Below are 21,904 nucleotides of genomic sequence, written 5' to 3'. Positions count from 1 at the left end.
ACTATGTCCTCAATTTTGGAAGAGGGTGAATTGTCTGAACAGGAAGACACATTTGAGTTGCAGGGACCTGTAACCCCAATTAGAGAGGAATTTTCCTCTGAAGAGCGCAGGTTAAAGGATCTTCATGATTCCTTACATGAGGCAAGTGGGTTAGACACTTCCCCTGAGGTGGAGTTTGCTAAGTCAGACCCGGGGGAGCATGCTGAAACCCCCTATAGAGCCTTAATGGCCAGGATCACAGAGTTCATGGGGTGGTCTGCACCTTCACAATCTTTCCAACTAGATGACCGCACGGATATTCTTGACAAAGGCCCACAGGAGGATCCTGTGGTGCCTTTCCATAAAGCTCTTCAGAGAAAGATCATGACAAACTGGGAAACCCCAGATGTAGTACCAGCAGTAAATAAAAAACTGTCTACAAAGTACAGGGTATCTTCTACAGACCCAGAGTTTTTGTCTAAACACCCATCCCCAGAAAGTCTGGTGGTACAGGCAGCATCCTCTACCGATGTCAAGACGGCTTATCCTACCGTCCCACAGGACAGGGACGATAAAAAATATGATGCTATGGCAAAGAAAGTCTTTTCAGCATGTAGCATGGCGTTAAAATCTGTTAATGCTACTTGCACCCTTGCTAGGTTCAGCCATACACTTTGGGAGTGTGCTTCTACAGCGGCTGATTGCATCCCGGAGGGAGAAGAAAGGCATGCGTTCCTGAATATTATACAGGACGGTAAAGACGCTATGTGCGAATCCCTCCAGACGGGCATTGATTCGGCTGACGGTATCAGCAGAGCAATGGCGGCAAGTACATCAACCAGGAGATTCGCTTGGTTGAGAAAGTCTGGTTTTGCCCCAGATGTGCAAGCCAGGCTCTTGAACATGCCATTCGATGGCTCTTCTTTGTTCGGGAAAAAGGCGGATGACAGTTTAGAGAAACTGCAAACTTCAAAAGCAGCAGCAAAATCCCTAGGAGCTGCAATCCGTCAGACTCCTTTTCGTCCCACAGGAACCTCTGCGAGGGGCAAGTCCTTTCGCTTCTACTCCGCATTCGGAAGAGGTAGAGGACGACCGGCTCAAAGGGGACAAAGAAGAACTACCCGAGGTGGACGGGGTAGATATTCAAAAGCCGCAGCAACAGCAGGTACCTCTTTACCATCGGCATCTGCATCAGCCGCCCCAAAACCACTCTGAGGACTTCCCTCACAGGACACCTGTAGGAGGCAGGTTGACTCAACATCTGGCGGTATGGCAGGCTATCACGTCAGATGCTTGGGCATTGGAAACAGTTGCCCAAGGTTACTGCCTGCCTTTCCTACGTATACCTCAGAGTCATCCACCGGGGATCAGCTCTCAGAAAGCTCCAGATCCGCTCCTCTTGCAGGAAATTTGGGACCTGCTAGAGAAAGGTGCCATAGAACCGGTACCTGTAGCAGAGAGGAACAAGGGCTGGTATTCCCCTTACTTTCTCATTCCAAAGAAAGACGGAGGACTGGACCCATCTTGGACTTGCGAGAATTGAACAAATTCCTCAGAAAAAGACAAATTCAAGATGGTCACTCTTTCTCAGATCCTCCAGGCCCTTCAGTTCCAGGACTGGTTGGTATCTCTGGACCTTCAGGACGCTTATTTCCATGTGCCTATCCGTCTCAAACACAGGAAATACCTGAGGTTCGCAATTGGCAACTCTCACTATCAATTTCGAGTGCTGCCATTTGGGCTGACCTCCGCCCCGAGGGTCTTCACCAAGTTAATGTCGGTAGTGGCTGCAAGTCTAAGGAGGGAAGGGATTCACGTCTACCCCTACCTGGACGATTGGTTGATCAGGGCTGTTTCTCCGGAACAAGCTCAGATCCAGCTAAATCACGTGTGCCACTTCCTTCACAGACTGGGCTTCTCCCTCAATTTAAAGAAGTCACAAATGATACCATCGCAGAGACTCCAGTTCATAGGAGCGATCCTGGACACTTCCCTGAGAAAAGCCTTGCCACCAGAGGTGAGGGCTCAAGATATTCTACAGATGGTTACCAAGTTCCAACATGCCCAACGTCTCCCAGCCTTCGACTTTTTGAGGTTGCTAGGCCTCATGGCATCCTGCATTTTCCTAGTGCCAGAGGCTCGCCTGAGAATGAGATCCCTCCAGTGGGCACTGAGGACTCATTGGTCACAATTCTCAGGGAGAATGACAGATCTTCTTCAGGTTCCCGGCAGGGTGGCTCGAGACCTTCAGTGGTGGGCCTGTCAGGAGTACATTCTGAAAGGAGAACAGTTTTGGCAACCCTGGCCGAAGATAACAGTAGTCACGGATGCCTCACTCACGGGGTGGGGAGCCCACGCCAACGACTTGACCATCGGAGTCCAGACTACATATCAACCTGTTAGAGCTGAGAGCCATCACACTTGCGCTGAAGGCGTTCCTGCCAGCTGTACAAGGGAAGAACGTCCTGATAATGACGGACAACACGTTGGCCATGCATTACCTCAACAAAAGAGGAGGCTTAGGATCACTACCCCTGTGCAGAGAGGCGATGCAACTCTGGTTTTGGGCAATCCAAGAAGGAATCTCTCTATCGGCAGTTCACCTAGCCGGAGAGAAGAACTTGACAGCGGATGCTCTGAAAAGGCAGAACACAGTCTCTCACGAGTGGGAGCTAGCTCAGGAAGTCCTTCAAGAGATCTTCGCCCTTTGGGGAACCCCTCAGGTAGATCTGTTCGGCACCAGCCTAAACAGGAAATGCAAACTGTTCTGCTCAAGGGAATTTCCCCCGAGAATAGCTCTGGGAGACGCGTTCATAGTGGACTGGGAGTTTCCGCTTCTGTACGCGTTCCCACCGGTCCCTGTCATTCCTCAAATGATGAGGAGGTTGAGAAGATTCCGGAGAACCATGATCCTAATTGCCCTGGATTGGGCCAGGAGAACGTGGTACCCGGACCTTCTAGACTTGTCCATCTGCCCTTCAATTCGACTTCCTCTCAGAGAGAACCTACTCTCACAGAAGGGAGGTCAGGTTCTCCATCCAGACATCAAAACCCTCAACCTTCACACTTGGCTTCTGAAAGGCTGAGGTACAAGGATTGGGACCTCCCTGATGATGTTATGGAGGTGTTGCTTTTGGCAAGGAGGCCAGCAACAAAGTCTTTATACCGCTGCCGTTGGAACAGATTTTGCAGCTGGTGTAGAGAACAGAATATCGACCCTTTTTCATGTGGTACACCAATAGTTTTGTCCTTCCTACTACATTTGGCAAATTCAGGCCTTCAAGTTGGCACCATTAAGGGCTATCTCGCAGCGCTATCCATCTTTAAGCGTACTGCGGAAGAACCATCCTATTTCAAATTACCCTTGGTAATACAGTTTCTAAAGGGGTTAACCAATGTTTATCCCCCAAGACCATTCCAAATTCCCCTATGGGATTTAAACTTGGTACTAACTTTCCTGATGGGTACACCTTTCGAACCTCTCCATTCTTGTTCGTTAAGATTCCTTACCCTTAAAACTGTTTTATTAATAGCACTTACATCTGCTAGAAGGGTGAGCGAATTACAAGCTCTTTCTTGTAAACCCCCTCACACAATATTTCACAAAGACAAAGTTGTCCTGCAAGTGAAGCCTAATTTCCTCCCAAAGGTGGTTTCTGAATTCCATATCACTCAGAAGATTACCCTACCATCTTTCTATCCTCCTCCTCACCCAGGGAAAGAGGAAGAGAGGTTACACAGGCTAGACCCTAGGAGGGCTTTAAGTTTTTACATCAGTAGACTAGCCAGGATAAGACAGGCAGACCAGCTGTTTGTAGGTTACGCAGGTCACAAGCTGGGGTTACCAATAACTAAGCAGACCATTTCCAGATGGATCATTCTAGCCATTCTGGAATGTTAAACTGGCAGGGAAATAGCCACCTCAAAACCTTAGGGCTCATTCGACCAGAGGTATTGCAGCTTCATCGGCCCTCAAAAGAGGCGTGCCGGTTAAAGACATATGTGCGGCTGCTACATGGTCGTCTGTCCATACCTTTACACGTTTTTGCAATTTGGATTCCTCCTCCAGTCAAGAGACTAGTGTTTGGAAGGGCTGTACTGCATTCTATTCATCAATAGAAGACAGCGTGAAGTCAGTACTCCCTCCTCCGATAATAGAATACTGCTATGGGAGCCTATCTAAGATGAGGAATACGTCGGAGGACACAATCCCTTCGAAGAACAAGTTACTTCTTACCTTGTAACGTTCTTTTGACGGGATGTTCCTCCGACGTATTCCTCATCGACCCTCCCATCCATCCCCGCAGTTCTACTTCCCTTGTTGTTGCAGCTTACGCTCCTTCAGGGTGATTAGTTAGTCCAGAAAGTATTATTGTGGGCTACAAAACGGAACTGAGCAACGGACGCTGCGCGCGGCCTTTATAGGCAGGATGACGTCGACGTCGATATGGCGGCTGTCGAGGGACATCGACTCGGAGGACGTCGACGCGCAGCGCCCTCTAGAGAAAACATTTTCCGAGGCCAGCAGAGCTGGAAGGAGATACCTAAGATCTAAGATGAGGAATACGTCGGAGGAACATCCCGTCGAAATAACGTTACAAGGTAAGAAGTAACTTGTTCTTCTCCTCTAAACCAATCGCTGAGCTCTGGGTCATACTGCCCCCAGTCTGACTGCCCTCTCCCTAAGTCCCTCCTCTGGCAGCCAGCTTCAGATTTTTACCGCAAGTTCAAGTCCCTGTGTTTTGCTTTGTGAGCTGTTCTACGTTTTTGCACTTATTTTCGATAACATTTTCTATTTTTGGCCAATAGCTCTTGTGCTCTCTCTCCTCTGGCCGACAAACAGGGATCCGTTTGCCGGTGAATTTTAATGCCATTCACGGGCAAGAATCTTGGAAGTTTCATCGAAGATTCCAGGAGGACGTCACGCTTACTCCGCACCATGTAAGAAGAGAAGAGAGAGTGGAGTTTGCTTTTCAAGCTTTGCTCCAGCTGCGGACTGCGGAATGTTTGTATATGACGGAACACCTCCAGTGCCTCTCCTGTCCATCTGGATCACAGGGGAGTGGATTGTGAAATCTCCCTCGGGTTCCCCAAGCGAATCGTGAAGGATCGGCATAGTAGGCTGGTGGCATAGCTCAGCGCCAAGGCTCTGCCCTGTGCGGCAAGCAGGGGCATGCCTCATCCAGGACCGGCCGGTCCGAGGAGCGACCTAAGTCTTTTGAGGGCACTCCATCCGTGTGGGCCCAAGAGAAGGCCAAGCACCCAGAGTCAGTTTTCGCCGGGGTCGCTGCGCAAGCGGGTCCCGTGACGGTCAGAGCGCGCTCCATCTGCCTCCATCTGCTCCTCGAAGAGGAAATTGGCTAACCCTGCAAAGCTTTGAGTAAAGCCAGATAAGACAGAAGGCGCAGGAAACAGCGACAGACCGGCCCCAGAAGGCCTAGGCGGCCCAGGTGAAGTCGTAGACGCTAGAGTTTGTGGCAGCCACCCCTTGAAGGCCAGGAATGCTGACCCAGTCAAGGTAGCCCCGATAATGCCCAGAGTGTCCCTACCACTGGAGTGGGCGAGGCCTCAGCCAAGCCGGTGGACAAGACACCAGAAGAGAGGATGCCATCCCTAAGCCCAAACCTAACCCCTCACGATGCAAAAAAGGGGATGGGAGGACACTTCCACTGTACTACAGGGCATGGATATTTCTTCCTCGAATGAGGAGGACCAAGTTTCCCTATACAAGGCCAGGAGAACGCAGGGGATGCCGACGGTAGAAAACCCGAAGGGTACAGAGACGGCAGCAACGTGGACCCAGTAGGCCTACCGCCCCGACCAGATAAGACCAAGAAGGAAGGTTTCCTATACCAACGGCGCGGGGCCCAAGAGTAAGACCATCTTGACGGTGCCTCTCCTGGACGACGTTTTGGATGAGGGCCCAGCTTTGATGAGAAATCCGGCCACGGCGCGGCCAAGAGGAATAGGCTGGAGAAAAAGTACTGGGTCCCGGAGTCGGTACCCAAGTTCGCAGACTTCCCTGGACTCAGGTTTCGGCCGCAGCGAGAAAGAAGTATTCTAACCCCTAGTCTTCAACCTTCGTTCCTCCGGATAGCGAGGGTAAGAAGTTAGATGTCCTGGGAAGAAAAGTGATCTACTCTGTGGAGTCGGCCACCTTGACTGTTAAAGCATTGGCAATCCTGGCCCTGTACGGCAGGGAGCTGTGGTATAAGATGGCCACTCTGCTGGCGTTCCTACCTGACAACAAGCAGGTCGAGGCACTTTCTATCCTCCAGGAGGGGGAGCTAGCATCGGACCATGCAATCGCAGTGGCACAGGGTTGCGACAGATGGGGAACGGTGTCTGCCTCAGTCATCGTGGCTGGGTGAAAACCACCAACTTCTGTCAGGACGTCTAGACGAGGGTGCTCGACATGCCCTTCGACGGGGACAACCTCTTTGGGAAGGCTGTCGACAGGTCGTTGCAGGCCATTAAGACTGACAGAGAGACAGCCCATGGCCTAGGCACTCTTCAACAACACCGCCCTTCCTTTTGTGCCTCCGGCAGGAAGCTGGGCATATCCTCGAAAGGTTGCGGCAGAGGGTCCTCTTCGTACTTTCAACCCTCCCAGTCCACGACCCAGGAGACCTACGGAGGCTGTTCCAAGGCTTTCGTTGGAGGTGGCCGTCATTGCTCCCAAGGCGGCATGCAGGCCCTGAAGCAAGATTGAACCCGCCAGAACATCGGGCCCACACCCATGCACCCCAGTGGGAGGCTGGCTGACGGGCTTCATCAGCGTGTGGAAAGATCTCCACCGACCAATGGGTGCTGGACGCTCTTGCCCACGGACACTCTAGAATTCCATCAGAAGCGCCCGCTGATTCCTCCGATGGCCCGATAGGAACAGCACATCCCTCAGCTTCTGCATGAAGTACGGGCCATGATGAGGAAAGGGGCGGTAGAGCTGGTTCCAAAGTGGCTCTGGAGTCTACTCCAGATACTTGTGGATAAAGAAGACGACCGCTTTAGGCCCATTCTAGACCTGCAGCACCTCAACAAATACCTCATGTCCCAAAAATTCAGGATGGTCCTTTTGCAGCACGAGCTCGGCCAAATGGAAGGAGACTTGACATCGCTGGATCTGGAGGACGCATACTTCCACATCCCCATTCACGAGAAACATCGAAACTTCCTGCGTTTGGTTGCACAGTCAAGGCGCTTCCAATTGTAAGCCCTCCCCTTCGGACTGAACTCAGCGCCCAGGGTGTTTACGAAATGCCTGGCACCAGTGGCAGCATATCTGCATCTACAAGGGATTCATGTGTACCCGTACCTCGACGACTGGCTCATCCGGGCCAAGTCAAGGGAAGTAGCCATCGAACACACTGAGGACCGTCCGGCTGCTGATGGATCTGGGGTTCTCTGTCAACTATCCAACGTCCTGCTCGATGCCATTGCAGAACACGCTGTTCCTGGGGACCAGGCTCAACATGGTCACCTATCCGGCGGCTCCCTCGGAAGAGAGGATAGCGGCCCTGCTGGGAAGGTGCAGTGGCTTTTGGCACTGAAGATCCCCGCAGTGCAGTCCATCCAGTCGCTTTTCAGCCTGATGTCGTTGTGCATTTACCTGATCCGACTCTGAAGGTTGCGGGTGCGACCCCTTAAAGGATTCCTGGACGCATCACTGGATTCAGGTGTCCGGAAGCTTTGCAGACAAGATTACTCTCGACGAGGAATTCTGTCAAGCAATCAGGTGGTGGGGCCACGATGTTCTACATCAGGAAGCGGGGGGAACCAGATCACCAGCGCTCTCCAGAGAGGCGTAGGACTTGTAGCACCTGGCCATCACCCAGGAAATGTTCCTCATTCCTTTCCACCTGGCGGCAGTCAAAAACACCATTGCTGACTCCCTCAGCAGGGAGCTGCGCTCTTGCCATGAGTGGGAGCTTCGACAGGATCAAGTGGACAACATTGCCCTCAAATGGGGCAGACCCCAGATCGATCTGTTTGCGACGGAGACTAATTCAAAATGCCAGGAATTCTCCAGCAGGTTCCACCAGCTGAGCAGCACGGGGGACGCGTTTTCCTTCCTGTGTGAAGGCCTGTTACTGTATGCGTTCCCCCCACGTTGCCTCTCCTCCTGCGAGTCATCCATCGACTCAAATGGTTCTGATGTAGGATGATCCTAGTCACCCCGGCGTGGCCCGGGCAGATATGGTACCCAAACCTTGTCACCCTGTCAACGTCTCCTCCAGTCAAGCTGCCACTGGTTGCGGATCTGCTTACCAGAGAAGGAAGCACAATCCTGCATCACGTCCCATGATTGCTGAACCTGATGGCTTGGCTCCTTAAACCTTAGGGCTCGGAGGGTACAGTTGCTGGTGGACTGCAGGGAGGTCCTTGCCAGGGCCAGAGCGTCATTGACTCTCAAGTGCTACGGTGTTAATCTCCACATATATTTCAGCGCACTGATTTACTTTTAAGCACTATAAATAAAGGAAGCCGCCTACCTGGAGCGGAGTTTGATGGGATGGATGCTAGAAGAATCCCCCTGGTCACCCTCTGCCTACCTGCTGAATGACTAGCAAGTCGGAAGAGAGGTTTCAGGGAAACTCTCTGGGGAAGAAAACCCTTTTGGTCGGACGTCACCCCCTGATGTTTCTTCTACAGGATACAAGACGTTTAGAGAGCATGGCTTTCCTTACTTTGTTGCGAAATCTGGTGTTGCCTCAGGAGCTGAGAAGCAAGAAGAGTGCTTAGATCAAGTATTAACAGCAGGACAGAAAGGAGAGTGAGAGCGGAAAGAATCCTGCTTACCCCTATTGTCACTCGATGTGGAGCGGGAACCAAGCAGCACTTTCAAGGAAAGGAATGAGAATGTGTAAAGGATACTACAGAAGATCTAATAAAGTCTTTGTATACATCTATGCCACTTGTACTTTCCAACCGGCATCCGGTTCGGCAGCTGGCTGTAATGATGTTGGGTCCGTAGTTGCGCGTTTGCAGTCTTTCGGGTCTGCAGAACGCCAAGCGGGTTGTCAGGGCAACATAATGGCATTGGCTGCAGTAACAGAAGGATCCTGCAGATCAAGCTGGAATTAGTGTATGTGGTATGGGATTTCTGTTATAAAGAATAGCTGTTCTATGACTACCTACTTGTGTGAACTGGATAGATATGTCAGAAAGAAGGTCTAGGTGATCACGTGAACCGGGATCACGGTTGTTCGTGACGGCCAATCAGAATGGGAGAGATGACCGGGTTAGAGTAAGGAGCAGGTACAGAAATGAAAGTATCGGATCGTAGCTAATTTCAGACACTCACAGGATGTAGCTTTTGGTAGTTTAGCAACGCACTGCAGTCAGATAAGCTGTCTGTGACCAAGGCGGTGGAGTTAGGCAGGAAAAAGCAACGCAGGAAGCTGGAGCAAGACCTTGCCTCCACAATGCCATCTTAGGAGAGCCCACAGACACCAGCGCAATTTGCTTCCAATTGTGCCACACGGACCATCTGTGCCCGCGGCCCATAACATACGGGCACACGTGGAAGTGTTTCGCTACGTGGTGCCGGCCGCAGAAGATCAACCCTGTGAGGGTCACGGCCCCGCAGATTCTTTTGTAATTGTTGTGCTTGTCCAAGGCGGGGTTGGCGCACGCCTCTATCAAGGTGCATCTGGCGGCTATCTCCCGATGCACCAGGTCTCCAGGACAGTCTTCTCTTTGGTCCCACCGTCTCGTCAAGGAGTTCATCAAAGGACTGTTTCATTTGTTCCCGCTGGTGAATGCGCCTGTCCAGCTTGGGAACTGAACGTGGTACTGACGAGGCTCATGGGGGCGGGGGGCTCTGAGTCTATGCATTGGGCCCCTCTCAAGTTCCTCTCGTGGAAAACTGCTTTCCTTGTGGCCATCACCTATGCCAGGAGGGTAGGTGAGATCCAGGCTCTGTCCTGCTAACAACCTTATCCGACTTTTCACGACACAAGGGTGGTGCTGCGGACGCACTCCTTCATGCCAAAGCTTCGTCGGAAGGCCACCTCAATGAGCCTCTGGTGTTGCTTGTGTTCTTTCAGGAACCTTTGTCGCCGACTGAAAGGACTTTGCACTCGCTGGATGTGGCTCCTGCTCTGATGTTCTATGTGGCATGAAGAGTTTCCAGAAGACGCCTGAACTAGTCGTCCAAGGCTTCCATCTTCTGGTGAGACTCTGGCTTTATCACAGTCATCGGTTGCCAAACTGACTGCTTCCTGGCCATCCAAGAGCCCATTTGACCAGAGCGATCGCTGCAATGACAGCGTTCCTGTCTTGTGTGCCCCTGCTGGACATCTGCAGGGCTGATATGTGGAGGTCCACGCACACAAGTTTCTACTGTATCGACAGGGATTCCATGGACGAGTCTAGGGTCAGCCAAGCAGTGCTGCGCAACCTGTTCGCTTGCAGGTGAGCCTGTACATGTGGTAATTGCTTCTGTTGAGACTTGCCTCCTCCTTTGGTTGTGTAATGTTGTACTGCTATGTATTCGTTCTTTATGAGCATGTGAATCCATGCCAGACCCCATGCCTGAGAAGGAACACGTTAATTACATGTAACAATTATTGGAATGGATTGTCTCCTCCCACATATTCCTTATCTTTGATATTTCCTAATATGCAGCTTACTGCCTCTGATTTGTTTTTTTCTTCAGTAGAGGGTGCTGTGTCTCGATGCCTGGTCGAGGAGTCGTCCCTCGGAGGCCTCTGTCTTGAAGTCATCACAGTTATAAGTAGCTTGTGCAACGCCCGTTGCTCAGTTCAGTTTTTCCACGTTTCACAGCTTCGGTAATGTAATGCTTGGTTCTGTGTGATACTTCGATTTTCTTTGTTTTCTGGGAAAATTCATTGAGTTTTCGACAAGATGGCTTCTTTATCGGCTCTGTCTACTCCTCGTTCCGGATTTAAAAAGTGCTGGGATTGCAGTGTTCAAATGTCTGTGACGGACCCGCACAGGATCTGCCTGTGTTGTCTAGGGTCAGAACATCTTTGTTCGGAGTGTGACAAATGTATGTTGATGACGGCCAAGGCCTTGAGAGAGCGCAGAGGGAAGCCTAAAAAATCTATTACCCACTCCAAACGTAAATCATCTGACGAGTTGAAGCCTTCGTCTCCTCGTTATAAAAAACCTAAACGCTCCTGTTCCCGTTCGCAAAGTGGGTCTCATCATTCCTAGTCTTTTGAGGCATGGCAAAAATTGGCGCCATTGGTTGCCGTCCACTTCCTCATCCAGTTCACCTGAAAGGGTTGTTTGTCCCTCAAAACATAGTACCCTGGCTTAATGAGAGGAATTCAGTTAGTATGATGGTGTTCAAGAATGCTGCCTTGTCCCCCTCGACAACACCTAGAGGCGATACCCTAGACAAGACACCTGGGAAGCACAAGAGCCGTGAGTCTTCGAATTCAGCTGTGGCAACTCCTCGAGAGTGATCACATCCCTCAAGTCGAGAGAGCGCCTCCTTGAAACACCAAAAATCGCCATTGATGCCGAAAGAAACCCATACGGCAAGCCCAAAAAATGCCTCCTCGACACCCAGATCGAAGGACAAGCCATTGACGCCACGAGTGTCAACCTCCTCGATGCCGTATATACAAATTCCTTCTACACTATTGTTGAAGACCTCAACATTTATGTTGAAGCCATCAATGACTTTATGGAAACCTTCCAAGCCGTCGACAGTTTGGTTGAAGCCGTCGCCATCGTCAATTTCAAAACTTTCAGCTCCCATTATGACGTCTATAGCGCATTCTTTTGAGAAGATTTGTACTCCACAAACTCGCTCAGAGTATTTTAATTTATGAAGATGCAGAAGAGTCATCTGAGGAGAAGAGACCATTTGGTCTTGAATATGCGACACTTTGAGGAACTCGTATTGGAAGAGTCTTGTCTGAAAAACCTGAAGGACCGTCTTCATGATGCAAGTGGTATAGACACTTCCCCTGAAATTGATTTTGGTAAGGCAGACCCAGGAGATCATGCCGAGGGCACGTATAGACAACTCATGACAAGAGTCATGGGATGGTCCAGACCCACACCTGTTTTCGAACAGGACGATTTAACGGACATATTGGATAAAGGACCCCAGGAAGACCCAATTGTCCCATTTCATGGGCTCTGCAGAGGAGGGCAACTTCCAACTGGGAAACACCAGAGGTTGTCCCGGCTGTGAATAAGAGGCTAACAGCCAAATACAGAGCTTCAACTTCTGATCCTCTATACCTTTCAAAACATCCAACACCAGAAAGCCTGGTAGTACAGGCAACCTCTTCTGGTAGACAAAATGCCTATCCCACGATTCCACAAGATAGGGATGATCAAAGATATGATGCCATGGCCAAGAAGGTTTTCTTAGCCAATAATATGGCGTTAGAATCTGCTAATGCTACGTGCACGCTGGGGAAATTTACCCACACCCTTTGCAACTGTATTTATATTGCGGCTGACCACATCCCCGAAGGGGAGGAACAAGACGGTTTCTTGAACATTGTCAAGGATGGGAAGGACGCTATGTGTGAATCCATCCAGACTGATCTTGACTCTGTTGTCAGCAGAGGCATGGCGGCTAGGACAGTGATTCGCAGATTTGCCTGCTTAAGGAATTCAGGATTTTCCCCAGACATTCAATCCAGACTTCTCAACATGCCCTTTGATGGCACACATCTATTTGGGAATAAAGCTGATGAGAGTTTGTAGAAGCTGCAAACTTCCAAGGCGGCGGCCAAATCCCTTGGAGCTGAAATAAGGCAAACTCCAAACTGCCCCACAGGTGCGCCCTGGATGGGTAGGTCCTTTCGCTATTATTTTTATTTATTTTTTATGTAAAATCTTACTTTATTACAATAGACATGCACTTAATAGACATCCGATCCACACATAATACCTCTTTCGTCAGTCTTTATCAGCCGCTCTATTTTAGAAAATCTTATCAAGGTAGTCAATTACCGCACATGCTAGCATGACGTTTTCGCCAGACAAAATTATCATCCACCATGTTTCCAAATCATTGTTTTTTGGTGCATGTTTTGCCAAGTATGCGCTTTGCTGTGATGTTAACTATATGCATTCCATCACCAAATGTTTGACTAATTCATGTGCTTGTGCACAGTATCTGCAGAGGTTATTCTGGACCTCTACGTGATGTCGAATGAATAGTAACTCTTTCATCGGATAAAGGTTTAGACTGAGCCGCAGGAGTTGGTCACGATGATATCTACTCCTGAACTTCATCAAGTATTTTGCAGTCCTATTCACACCATGAGCTTCCTGCTCCAAGTTTATGGCAGTAGTGAACTTCGCTCTCTTATTTAGGGTCATGATCCAGTTACAATGCCAATTTTATTTATTTTTTAGCGGCACACAGGTTGTTTAATAGTGTGTCCATCTCAATGTTAGCATTAGACAATTTAACTAGGATCTTAGAAATCCACTCATTTACCAAACCATTAAAAGAGCTTCCTGCTGTGGCACTGAAGATATACTCGGGAGCTGGCTGCTTCAATTACATTTTTCTCAGCATAACTGATTTCCAAAGGGCGGTTGCATACATGGACTGCAGCTCAAGTTCATATCGGATGGCCTCCATTGGCACACATCTCGGAAGGTTATTTCGCATTTTGAAAAGGCAGAGGACAGCCAGCTCAAAGACTATTCCCCTGTGGTGGACGGGCTATAGGTATTAAGACCGCAACAGCAGGAGGCTGCCTTACGTTCAGCCACTGCGTCACCCGCTCCAAAACCTCTCCGAGGTCTTTGTTCACAAGACTGCAATAGGAGGTAGGTTGTCACAGCATCTGACAGAATGGCAGGTTATTACTTCAGATGCTTGGGCATTGGAAACAGTTGCCCAAGGTTACTGTCTACCTTTTCCTGCAAAAACCTCAGTCATCCACCGGGGAACAACTCTTTGAAGGGTCCGGATTTGCTCCTTTTGCAGGAGATTTCAACCCTGCTGGAGAAAGGTGCTATAGAACCAGTACCTGTAGCGGAGAGGAACGAGGGTTGATACTATCCTTATTTTCTAATTCCAAAGGACGACGGAGGATTGACAACCATCTTGGACTTGAACAAGTTCCTCAGGAAGGACACATTCAAGATGGTTACCCTTTCTCAGATCCTTCAGGCCCTCCAGCTTCAGGATTGGATGGTATCATTGGACCTCCAGGATGCTTACATTCATGTCCCGATCCATCACAAGCTCAGACAGTACCTGAGGTTCGCCGTTGGCAACTCTCACGTTCGTTGGTCTCCATCAGAGTCCAAACTACAGATCAACCTTTTAGAGCTGAGGGCAATCAGACTAGCGCTGTAGGCCTTTCTGCCCTCTGTACGGTGAAAGAATGTCCTGATAATGATGGCAACACAGTGGCCATATACTACCTCAACAAAAGATGTGGTGTAGGGTCATGACAACTGTGCAGAGAGGCAATACAGCTCTGGTTCTGGGCAATACAAGAAGGAATCTCTCTATCGGCAGCTGACCTAGCCGGAGAGAAGCACACCGGCGGACGCTCTGAGCAGGCAGAGCGCAGTCTCCCACAAGTGGGAACTAACTCTGGAGGTCCTTCAAGAGATCTTCACCCTTTGGGGGAACACCAAGTGTATCTGTTTGTGACTGGTGTCAACCAGAAGTGCGAGAGTGAGAGTGAGAGTTCAATCATGCGGATACCAGGACTCTCAGCCTGGTTTCTGAGATACAAGGATTTGGACCTCCCGGATGACTTAATGGAGGTTATGCTTTTGACCAGAAGGCCAGCAACCAAATCTTTATGCCGTTGGAATAAGTTCTACAGCTGGTGGAGAGACAAGAATGTTGACCCTTTCTCATGCAATACACCGATGGTGTATTGCATGAGAGATGGTGATGGTGGTTCAAGTAGTATCTTTTCTTTTGCACTCGGCAAATCTGGATCTCCAGATTGGTACCATCAAAGGTTATTTAGCAGCGCTTTCCATTTTCAAGCGCACTGCAGAGGAAGTCTCCTATTTTTAGATTTCTCTGGTAATTCATTTCTTAAAGGGTTTATCTAATGTTCATCCTCAGACTCCCTTTCAAGTCCCACTGTGGGATCTCATTTTGGTTTTGAACATTCTAATGGGTGCTCCTTTTGAGCCTCCTCATTCTTGTCCATTAAGACTTCTTACCTGGAAAACAGTTTTCTTAGTGGTTATAACATCTGCCCGAAGGGTGAGTGAGCTACATGCTTTATCCTGCAAGCCTCCTCATACTGTTTTTCATAAAGACAAAGTGGTATTAAAGGTGAAGCCAAACTTACTCACCAAGGTTCTTTCTGAATTTCACATCACTCTGAAAACAACTTTACCATCCTTTTATCCTCTGCCACAAGACTTCAGACTCGACCCTATACATGCACTGAGATTTTACATAACCAGATTGCCAAAACTAAGACAGAATGATTTGTTTGTGGGCTATACAGGTCATCAATTGGGTCTAGCCATCACCAAACAAACTATCTCTAGATGGATTATTCTAACAATTGCAGAATATTACAGACTGGCCGGTAAAGACCCCTGTTATGATGCAAGTTTTGTATTGTCACTGGCCAGGAGTGCATGTTGTTGGAATGTTAATGCATGAATGATGAGCAGCTCAGGAGAATGTTGAGTGGGTCTGTGAGTGTTCTATGAATGTCAGTTGGGGGCCTGAGATGGGTGTTTAACGATGGCCGGTGGGTCTCTGACGATGTACTTACCTGTCTATGTATCCTGTGATTACCAGTGATGGTACTGTACAAATGAAGAGAAACTGGATCCCTTATAGCTGTAAATATGTACAATAAAGCTGAGCTGGACAAAACTATATGGCTCCACAGCTGGTCTGTGTCTGTGTATGTGATGTCAGAGCCCAACACCAATACATAACCCCCCAGAACATTTAAGGGCTCACTCGACCAAGGTGTTGCAACTTCATCTGCTTTGCAGAGGGGAGTTCCAATAAAGGATATTGGTGCAGCTGCCACATGGTTGTCTGCACACACCTTTACGAAATACTACAATCTGGATTCCTCCACTAGCCAAGTTTCTGTTTTTGGAAAAGCAGCACTGCACTCTGTGCATATTTGATCACTTGAATTTTACTCCCTCCTCCAAATTATGTAACTGCTTTGGGAGTATATCAAAGATGAGGAATACGTAGGAGGACATAATCCATTCGAAGAACAAGTTACTTACCCACGGTAACGTTCTTTCGACTGGATATTCCTCCCATGTATTCCTTATCGCACCTCCCATCCTACCCCGCATTAAAACTTTCCTTGTGGTTACAGTCTGCGATCTCTCAAGGGGAGTAACCGTCTAACTCTAAGACCCATGCTGGAGAACAATAGTTACAGGTAAGTAACTTCCTTTTTAACATTGCACACAGCTCCTTACAGTGCAGTACAATGGGGATACATTTGTATCACCCCATGTTTATACACATGGGACTTTTGGTTCCTTTTATCTACAAGCTGGTGGCAGCAGTTAGTTTTTACTGTTATATTTTTGGTGTGCACATTCGTGTTTACCACATTTGGTTAGTAAAAGTAGCTAGTGCTATAAAATAACAGTGCCTAATGATTTTTGCCTGTTCTTTGGCCATATTGAGTTTGGCCTTCTTGCTGTCCTCCCTGGTCATCAACGTCCTTATAGGGTCATGCACTTGCCCTGGAATATTAGGTGACTAATCTTCAAATTCTTTACTCGATATAATTTACCTTCTGATACCATGTTTAGAAATATACTTTAGTGTGATGCAACACATTATTTTGAGATCAAATTGGATCTGCTCGTTTAAATGGAATGAACAAATAATGTTGGGAGGAGTTTACAATAAATTTAGCAAAGATAGCAAACATTGTGATCCAAGGAACACATTTGTTCGTTTTGGAGTGTTTATTAATACAAACCTGTGAAGTTCTTGAGAAAAAAATTGTTTTAGAATATTTTTATGAAGTTTAAATAAACTATTCAATTTTATATTTCATTAAGCATTGACCCTTAATTATTGTCTAGCTTTCTGTCTAGTAGAGCATTATTTTGGTCTCTAGAATGATTTTTGATTGGTTATGAGAATGAGAGAGTGAGTGATGGGGGGAAAGGAGGAGAGAATATGAGAATGCATGCATCGCAAGCAGTGGAAATTCCCCTGACATCACGCCTTGGAACCCATTAGAGCCATTAAGCATGCGACTTTCAAGGTAGCGGAGGACCCCAGTCAAACATTAAGCCATGCGTTTGCAACAACGTAGAAGCGATTGTGTGCCCGAAGATAACCATCTCCGTAAGGAGTGTGTAATGCTCCCTAGTGTCCTCACTTGTACCCTGCAGCAATGAGAACTGGAATTCGGTGACAACGGGAAGACTGACAACGAGATGCATAAAGCACTAGGTGAGGACCCTAGCCAGTGCTGGACCTTACCTCGTTCACCTGCAGAGCAAGAGGTAACTGAGAGAAGCGAGAGGCCACTGGGGCCTCGTTATGAAAAGAGAACTAGTCACAGTGAAAGAAACGAGATACTGCTTAGAAAACTGTTCAACTGGAAGTGTTGAAATACGATGGAGAATAACAAAACTGAAAGGAAAGTCGTTAGAGACTGGCCACAAATACCAAGAGAAGTGTGCGAAAGCCAGAGATTAAGTACAGTAATTACAAATGGGAAATCAAAATATCCTATGAGCGAGATAAGGAGTGACAATCAGAATGAGAAACCCCTGGAGAGTTGGAAGATCGCGTGGGAACAAGACATACCCAAACTTAGAGTCTGATTTTCAAGACTCTGAAAGACCTACAAGTTTAGACCCAGAGTATAAGATAGTGGGTCAAGGAGAACTGTTGAAGACCTATCCCTAAAGAGGGGATAGACCCAAGTATGTGTTGACTGAATTAAATGACCTTTCAAAGAGACATTACTAATAAACCTTGAAATAAATGAGATACATTTCTATAAGAAGGATCCAGGAGAAGTGACATTCTCTTGGTCCCATTTAATTTAGTTAACATAGTGGTAGGGTCAGTTGGAATTAGTTTGGACAGTGGAAAATTTCATTTGGGATTTAACAAGAGACTAGCACCTTTATACCCTCTAGTAGTAGGGAAAGCCTTATTCTTATCATTTTATTAAGCATCAGTCAAAATGTCCTTAACAAGTCTGGCTCCTTTTACCAACCCACAACACTTCCTTGATTAGGTTTGGCTAGACTATACAGTTTTTACTGTTCACCATAATAGGTTGATCTGCCAAAAACCACCCCCAGGGTTGATTTTGGGAATCCATGCTAACAGGACACAAGACTGCAGGACCCCCCCCCCCCCACACTCCCCCCTCGGACCTCATCCCCAAATGGATTTCTGTCCCAACGCTTGTTGTTCAGACCTGCTTTGAAGATTTGACCTTAACTGCTTAATCACGGACAATATCACTAGACTAGTGAAGTTGTAGAAAATAATTGCCTACTTTTTGGAAGGTACTCCACAAAAACACTGGCTGGGAGAATCCTGGTTAACAGAAGTTCATATGCATGCTGATGTTTAAAGAATCCTTGCCTGATGGCACAGAAGGTCATGTTATAACCATCGCTATTCCAAATGAGCATCATTTTTGTATATCTTTTTCTCCATTCACATGTATTCCTTTTGAACAAATAAGCATTTTTTGCTTGCTGAAACATTTTCATGCCATCAAAATGTCTTCTGTTTTCACTATTAATATTTATTTAATCTGGAATGCTTTATCTCAACACTGCTTTCCCACTTAAAACATTTTTTCTTTTTAGGTTAAAACGGACGTCTCCAACCGCCTATTGTGACTGCTGGGAAAAATGTAAATGCAAAACATTAATTGCAGGACAGAAGTCGGCTCGCCTGGATTTGCTTTACAGATTGCTAACCACCACCAATCTAGTGACTATGCCAAATAGCAGGTACATTTGTGTTGCGAGTGGTTCTTCTGAATGTCAGTGAAACAAATGCACTAAAAGTGGAAATTATTGTTGAGTTGCATGTTTCCTTTGTTAGGCAGAATTGTATGCAGTACCCTCGAACTACCACACATCATTAGGACTACAGGTGTAAGCCAAAACAACCTTTGGTAGAAGTCTGTACCACAGTTCTTGTTAGAGAGCTGAGCAGCCAGGCTCATCTCAAGAGTGAATGTGAGCAGTGCAAGTCATTACACGGAGGACTTTCAATCACTGTGGTTCAAGTAGGCACTTATACTCAACGTTTCTTGGTAAAACACTTATTCATTTATTACACAATCATTTAGAAAACATGTCACTGGAAGGAGGCAACTTAATATTATATACCAATACACTTCAATACAAAACTCTTAAGATTTTGAGACAGTTTGAGCTCCCCTGAAATAGGAGCCAAATGGTAGTTCAGTTACTTAGAAGTGAGCAAAAAGGCATAAGCTAAGTAGAATAGATCACATATACTTGTTAGACAGTGCAAATAGTTTCAGTTCACCAGAAGAGTTCAATTCAAGTCAATAGGCCTAGGCCAAAGTCAATGGGCCAGTGTTCTGGATAGGAAAGAGCAGTTCTGGTATCAAACGGTAAAGTCTTTGCAAAAGTTCTCAGAAGTATTTTAGGCGAAAATGAATCCGATCTTTGGTCACAAGCTAATTAGGCCTGCAAGTTGGTAAAGTTTCACAAACTTTCACTGCGAGAGTGGCGGTCTGTCGGGTTGGCACAGTACCTTAGTATGAACAAACAAATGCAGCTGAAGTAGTTGGTTCCTGGCAGTTCCTGCAGATCTCAGTTCCTGAGCCTCAGTCGTGGGGACAAGAGGGAGGATATTGGGGGACTCCTGCACTGCACAGGATCATCCGAAAATGCAAACAAAATGGAGTCACTTCAGTTCCAGTAGCCGTAGATTCAAGCACACAAGCTGGTGTCCCTCTCCCTGGTTAATCCTAACCAGCCTTGAGAATGGTATCCAGGTGGTTTGAGTTGATTGGTCCCACCAACTCAAAGGGAGAAGTCGTCCTTGAAGGGGCTTCTCTGTCGAGATGAACTTGGAAATTCAGACCTGCAGCAGGGCTTCACCGGGCAAGCCAATGGTCCAGGAGTTGCAGCAGCCGTCCTCTTCCAGCTCTTTTTCGGTTGTTTCGTTCCAATGGTGGACTCTGCTTTTCAGTCCAAGAGACTCGCCTTATAAACAGTTCTCTCCCTTTCATTCCAGCCTAGCTGTCACTCGCCCAGCAGGGTGGCTGTCCTTGCCGGACAGTCAGCCAGCCAATCACGCCAGAGTGCATTTGGGTCTGCTAGGGAGACTAAGCACAGGGAGTTTCGGGCACCTCCCTCACTTCCTGCCCACCCAAGACACTCAGACGCTAGAGGCGGTTTTCAGTCCTGAAGCCTGCCAAAGGCATACGAACAAAGGGACCAAACCATGTTTGGCGTGCAGAGACCAACACTAGAAGGACCTTTCCAAAAAGAAACCGCGAAAAAAGAAGACTGGGACCTGTAAGGGGCTTAAGGTGCCATCTTGAAAAACATGGCTCCTTTGATTTTTAGCTACCGGTGTTCACGGTCGGGAACAATAGTGGTAGTTTGTTGTAAAACCACTGCCACCAGCCTTTTCAATAGGAAAGGGTTGCATTTGATTGCTACATGAGTATTTAGACACAGGGGAGACTATGTAACCCCTCCTGCACTCCATTGTAGGATGGTGTGTGCGGGTCTAGGAATATGGAAAGACTAGCAAAGTAAATTTCACTTCCCATTTTCTGGGAAAAAGTAGTTTGTCCCAGAGAAGGTATTTAAACCTTTGGGAAGTCTAAAAGACATCCCTGTGTCACTGCACTGAGGGTGCTGTGTAACACACATGAAAAGATGATGCCTCTGGAGTTATCTAAAACTCCATAATCCAAGAACACAAGTGTAAAACACACATCAAAATACATGTGAGTGGGGGAAAAAGGCTCACTGTTTCCAGGAAAAAAAAATCAAGTCCTCAAAATCCAGCAACGTTGCTGGGGTGGTGGGGGAGGGGTCTCTAAGGTTAAGGGAATTGGAACATTTATGAGAATTCTCCCTAAAATCCTATAAGATTGCCATCTTATAAACCATGTTATCCATCTTTCTAAGGTCCCATTCATAGGTTACTTTGATTATTAGCCCATGCCATGCTGCTATGACCGTTTTAAAGTAGTCGAGCCTGGCATGATGTCAGAAGTTTGCTTCTTTCAACTTGGTCTCCAGCTATCCTCCTTCATGTCACATGAAACATGTACCACTCACTGTTTACTTTAATATGATGTTTAGTGGATTTTTTTTTAACACTAGATTTCCTAACCTGCTCTGGTGAGGGGTTCAGAGAAGCAAACTGAAAGGTTCACCCAGTTTGGTCTAGAACTTAAGTTCTACTTTCCTTCCGCAGAGTCCTCATATCTTGAAATATCTGCAGTGGACACGGATAACTTTTTTCAGCGCCAGGTCCTCGGCTTGTTCATCTCATCTACCCCCATCTCATGCATTGGTATGCGGATGGGCCTTCAATCACCTTAACTCAAAGTAGGCCCACCACTTAAGAATCAAATCCCATCTTTCTCCCATTCTTCCATTTTCATTAGCCATTGTTATCTTGATTACCATCTTCAGATGGTTTTCATAGCACACCCCTTGTTTGGATTCCCCCATGGTAGGCCATGACATCAGCACCTGGTTACACAGTCATATACAAACATATTTCATAACAGGTCTTAAAGGAATGGTTCGCCCAAAAAATGTTATTGCCCAAAAAGATGGGCAATAATAAAACTAATTTTTTTAAGTTCCTATGTAAAATTTTGAGCAATTGAAGCTCAAAATTTACAAAAGCAAGGACATGGGGGCATCCATTTTGTGAAATCGATGCCCGCCTGTGCTCGCTTTTGCTTTTGCGGCACTAATGAAGGAAAAGCCAGCCAGCTGTAGT

General features: G+C 47.3%; 1 protein-coding gene across 9 annotated transcripts in view; it reads left to right on the top strand.

Moving 5' to 3' along the window:
* Positions 1 to 21,904, top strand: part of UBR5 (ubiquitin protein ligase E3 component n-recognin 5) — a 2,447,509-nt gene that overhangs the window by 1,028,939 nt on the left and 1,396,666 nt on the right. For all 9 annotated transcript variants that reach the window (XM_069621460.1, XM_069621458.1, XM_069621459.1 and 6 more), the window contains one exon: positions 18,757 to 18,903. In XM_069621460.1, coding sequence (XP_069477561.1) covers positions 18,757 to 18,903 — 147 coding nt within the window. The remainder of the gene's footprint in view (positions 1 to 18,756; positions 18,904 to 21,904) is intronic.

Source organism: Ambystoma mexicanum, chromosome 5q (genome assembly GCF_040938575.1).
Source record: "Ambystoma mexicanum isolate Mex_15411 chromosome 5q, UKY_AmexF1_1, whole genome shotgun sequence".
Classification (NCBI taxonomy): domain Eukaryota; kingdom Metazoa; phylum Chordata; class Amphibia; order Caudata; family Ambystomatidae; genus Ambystoma; species Ambystoma mexicanum.
Note: the sequence above shows the minus strand (reverse complement) of the source record. Positions and strands in the feature narration are given on the sequence as shown.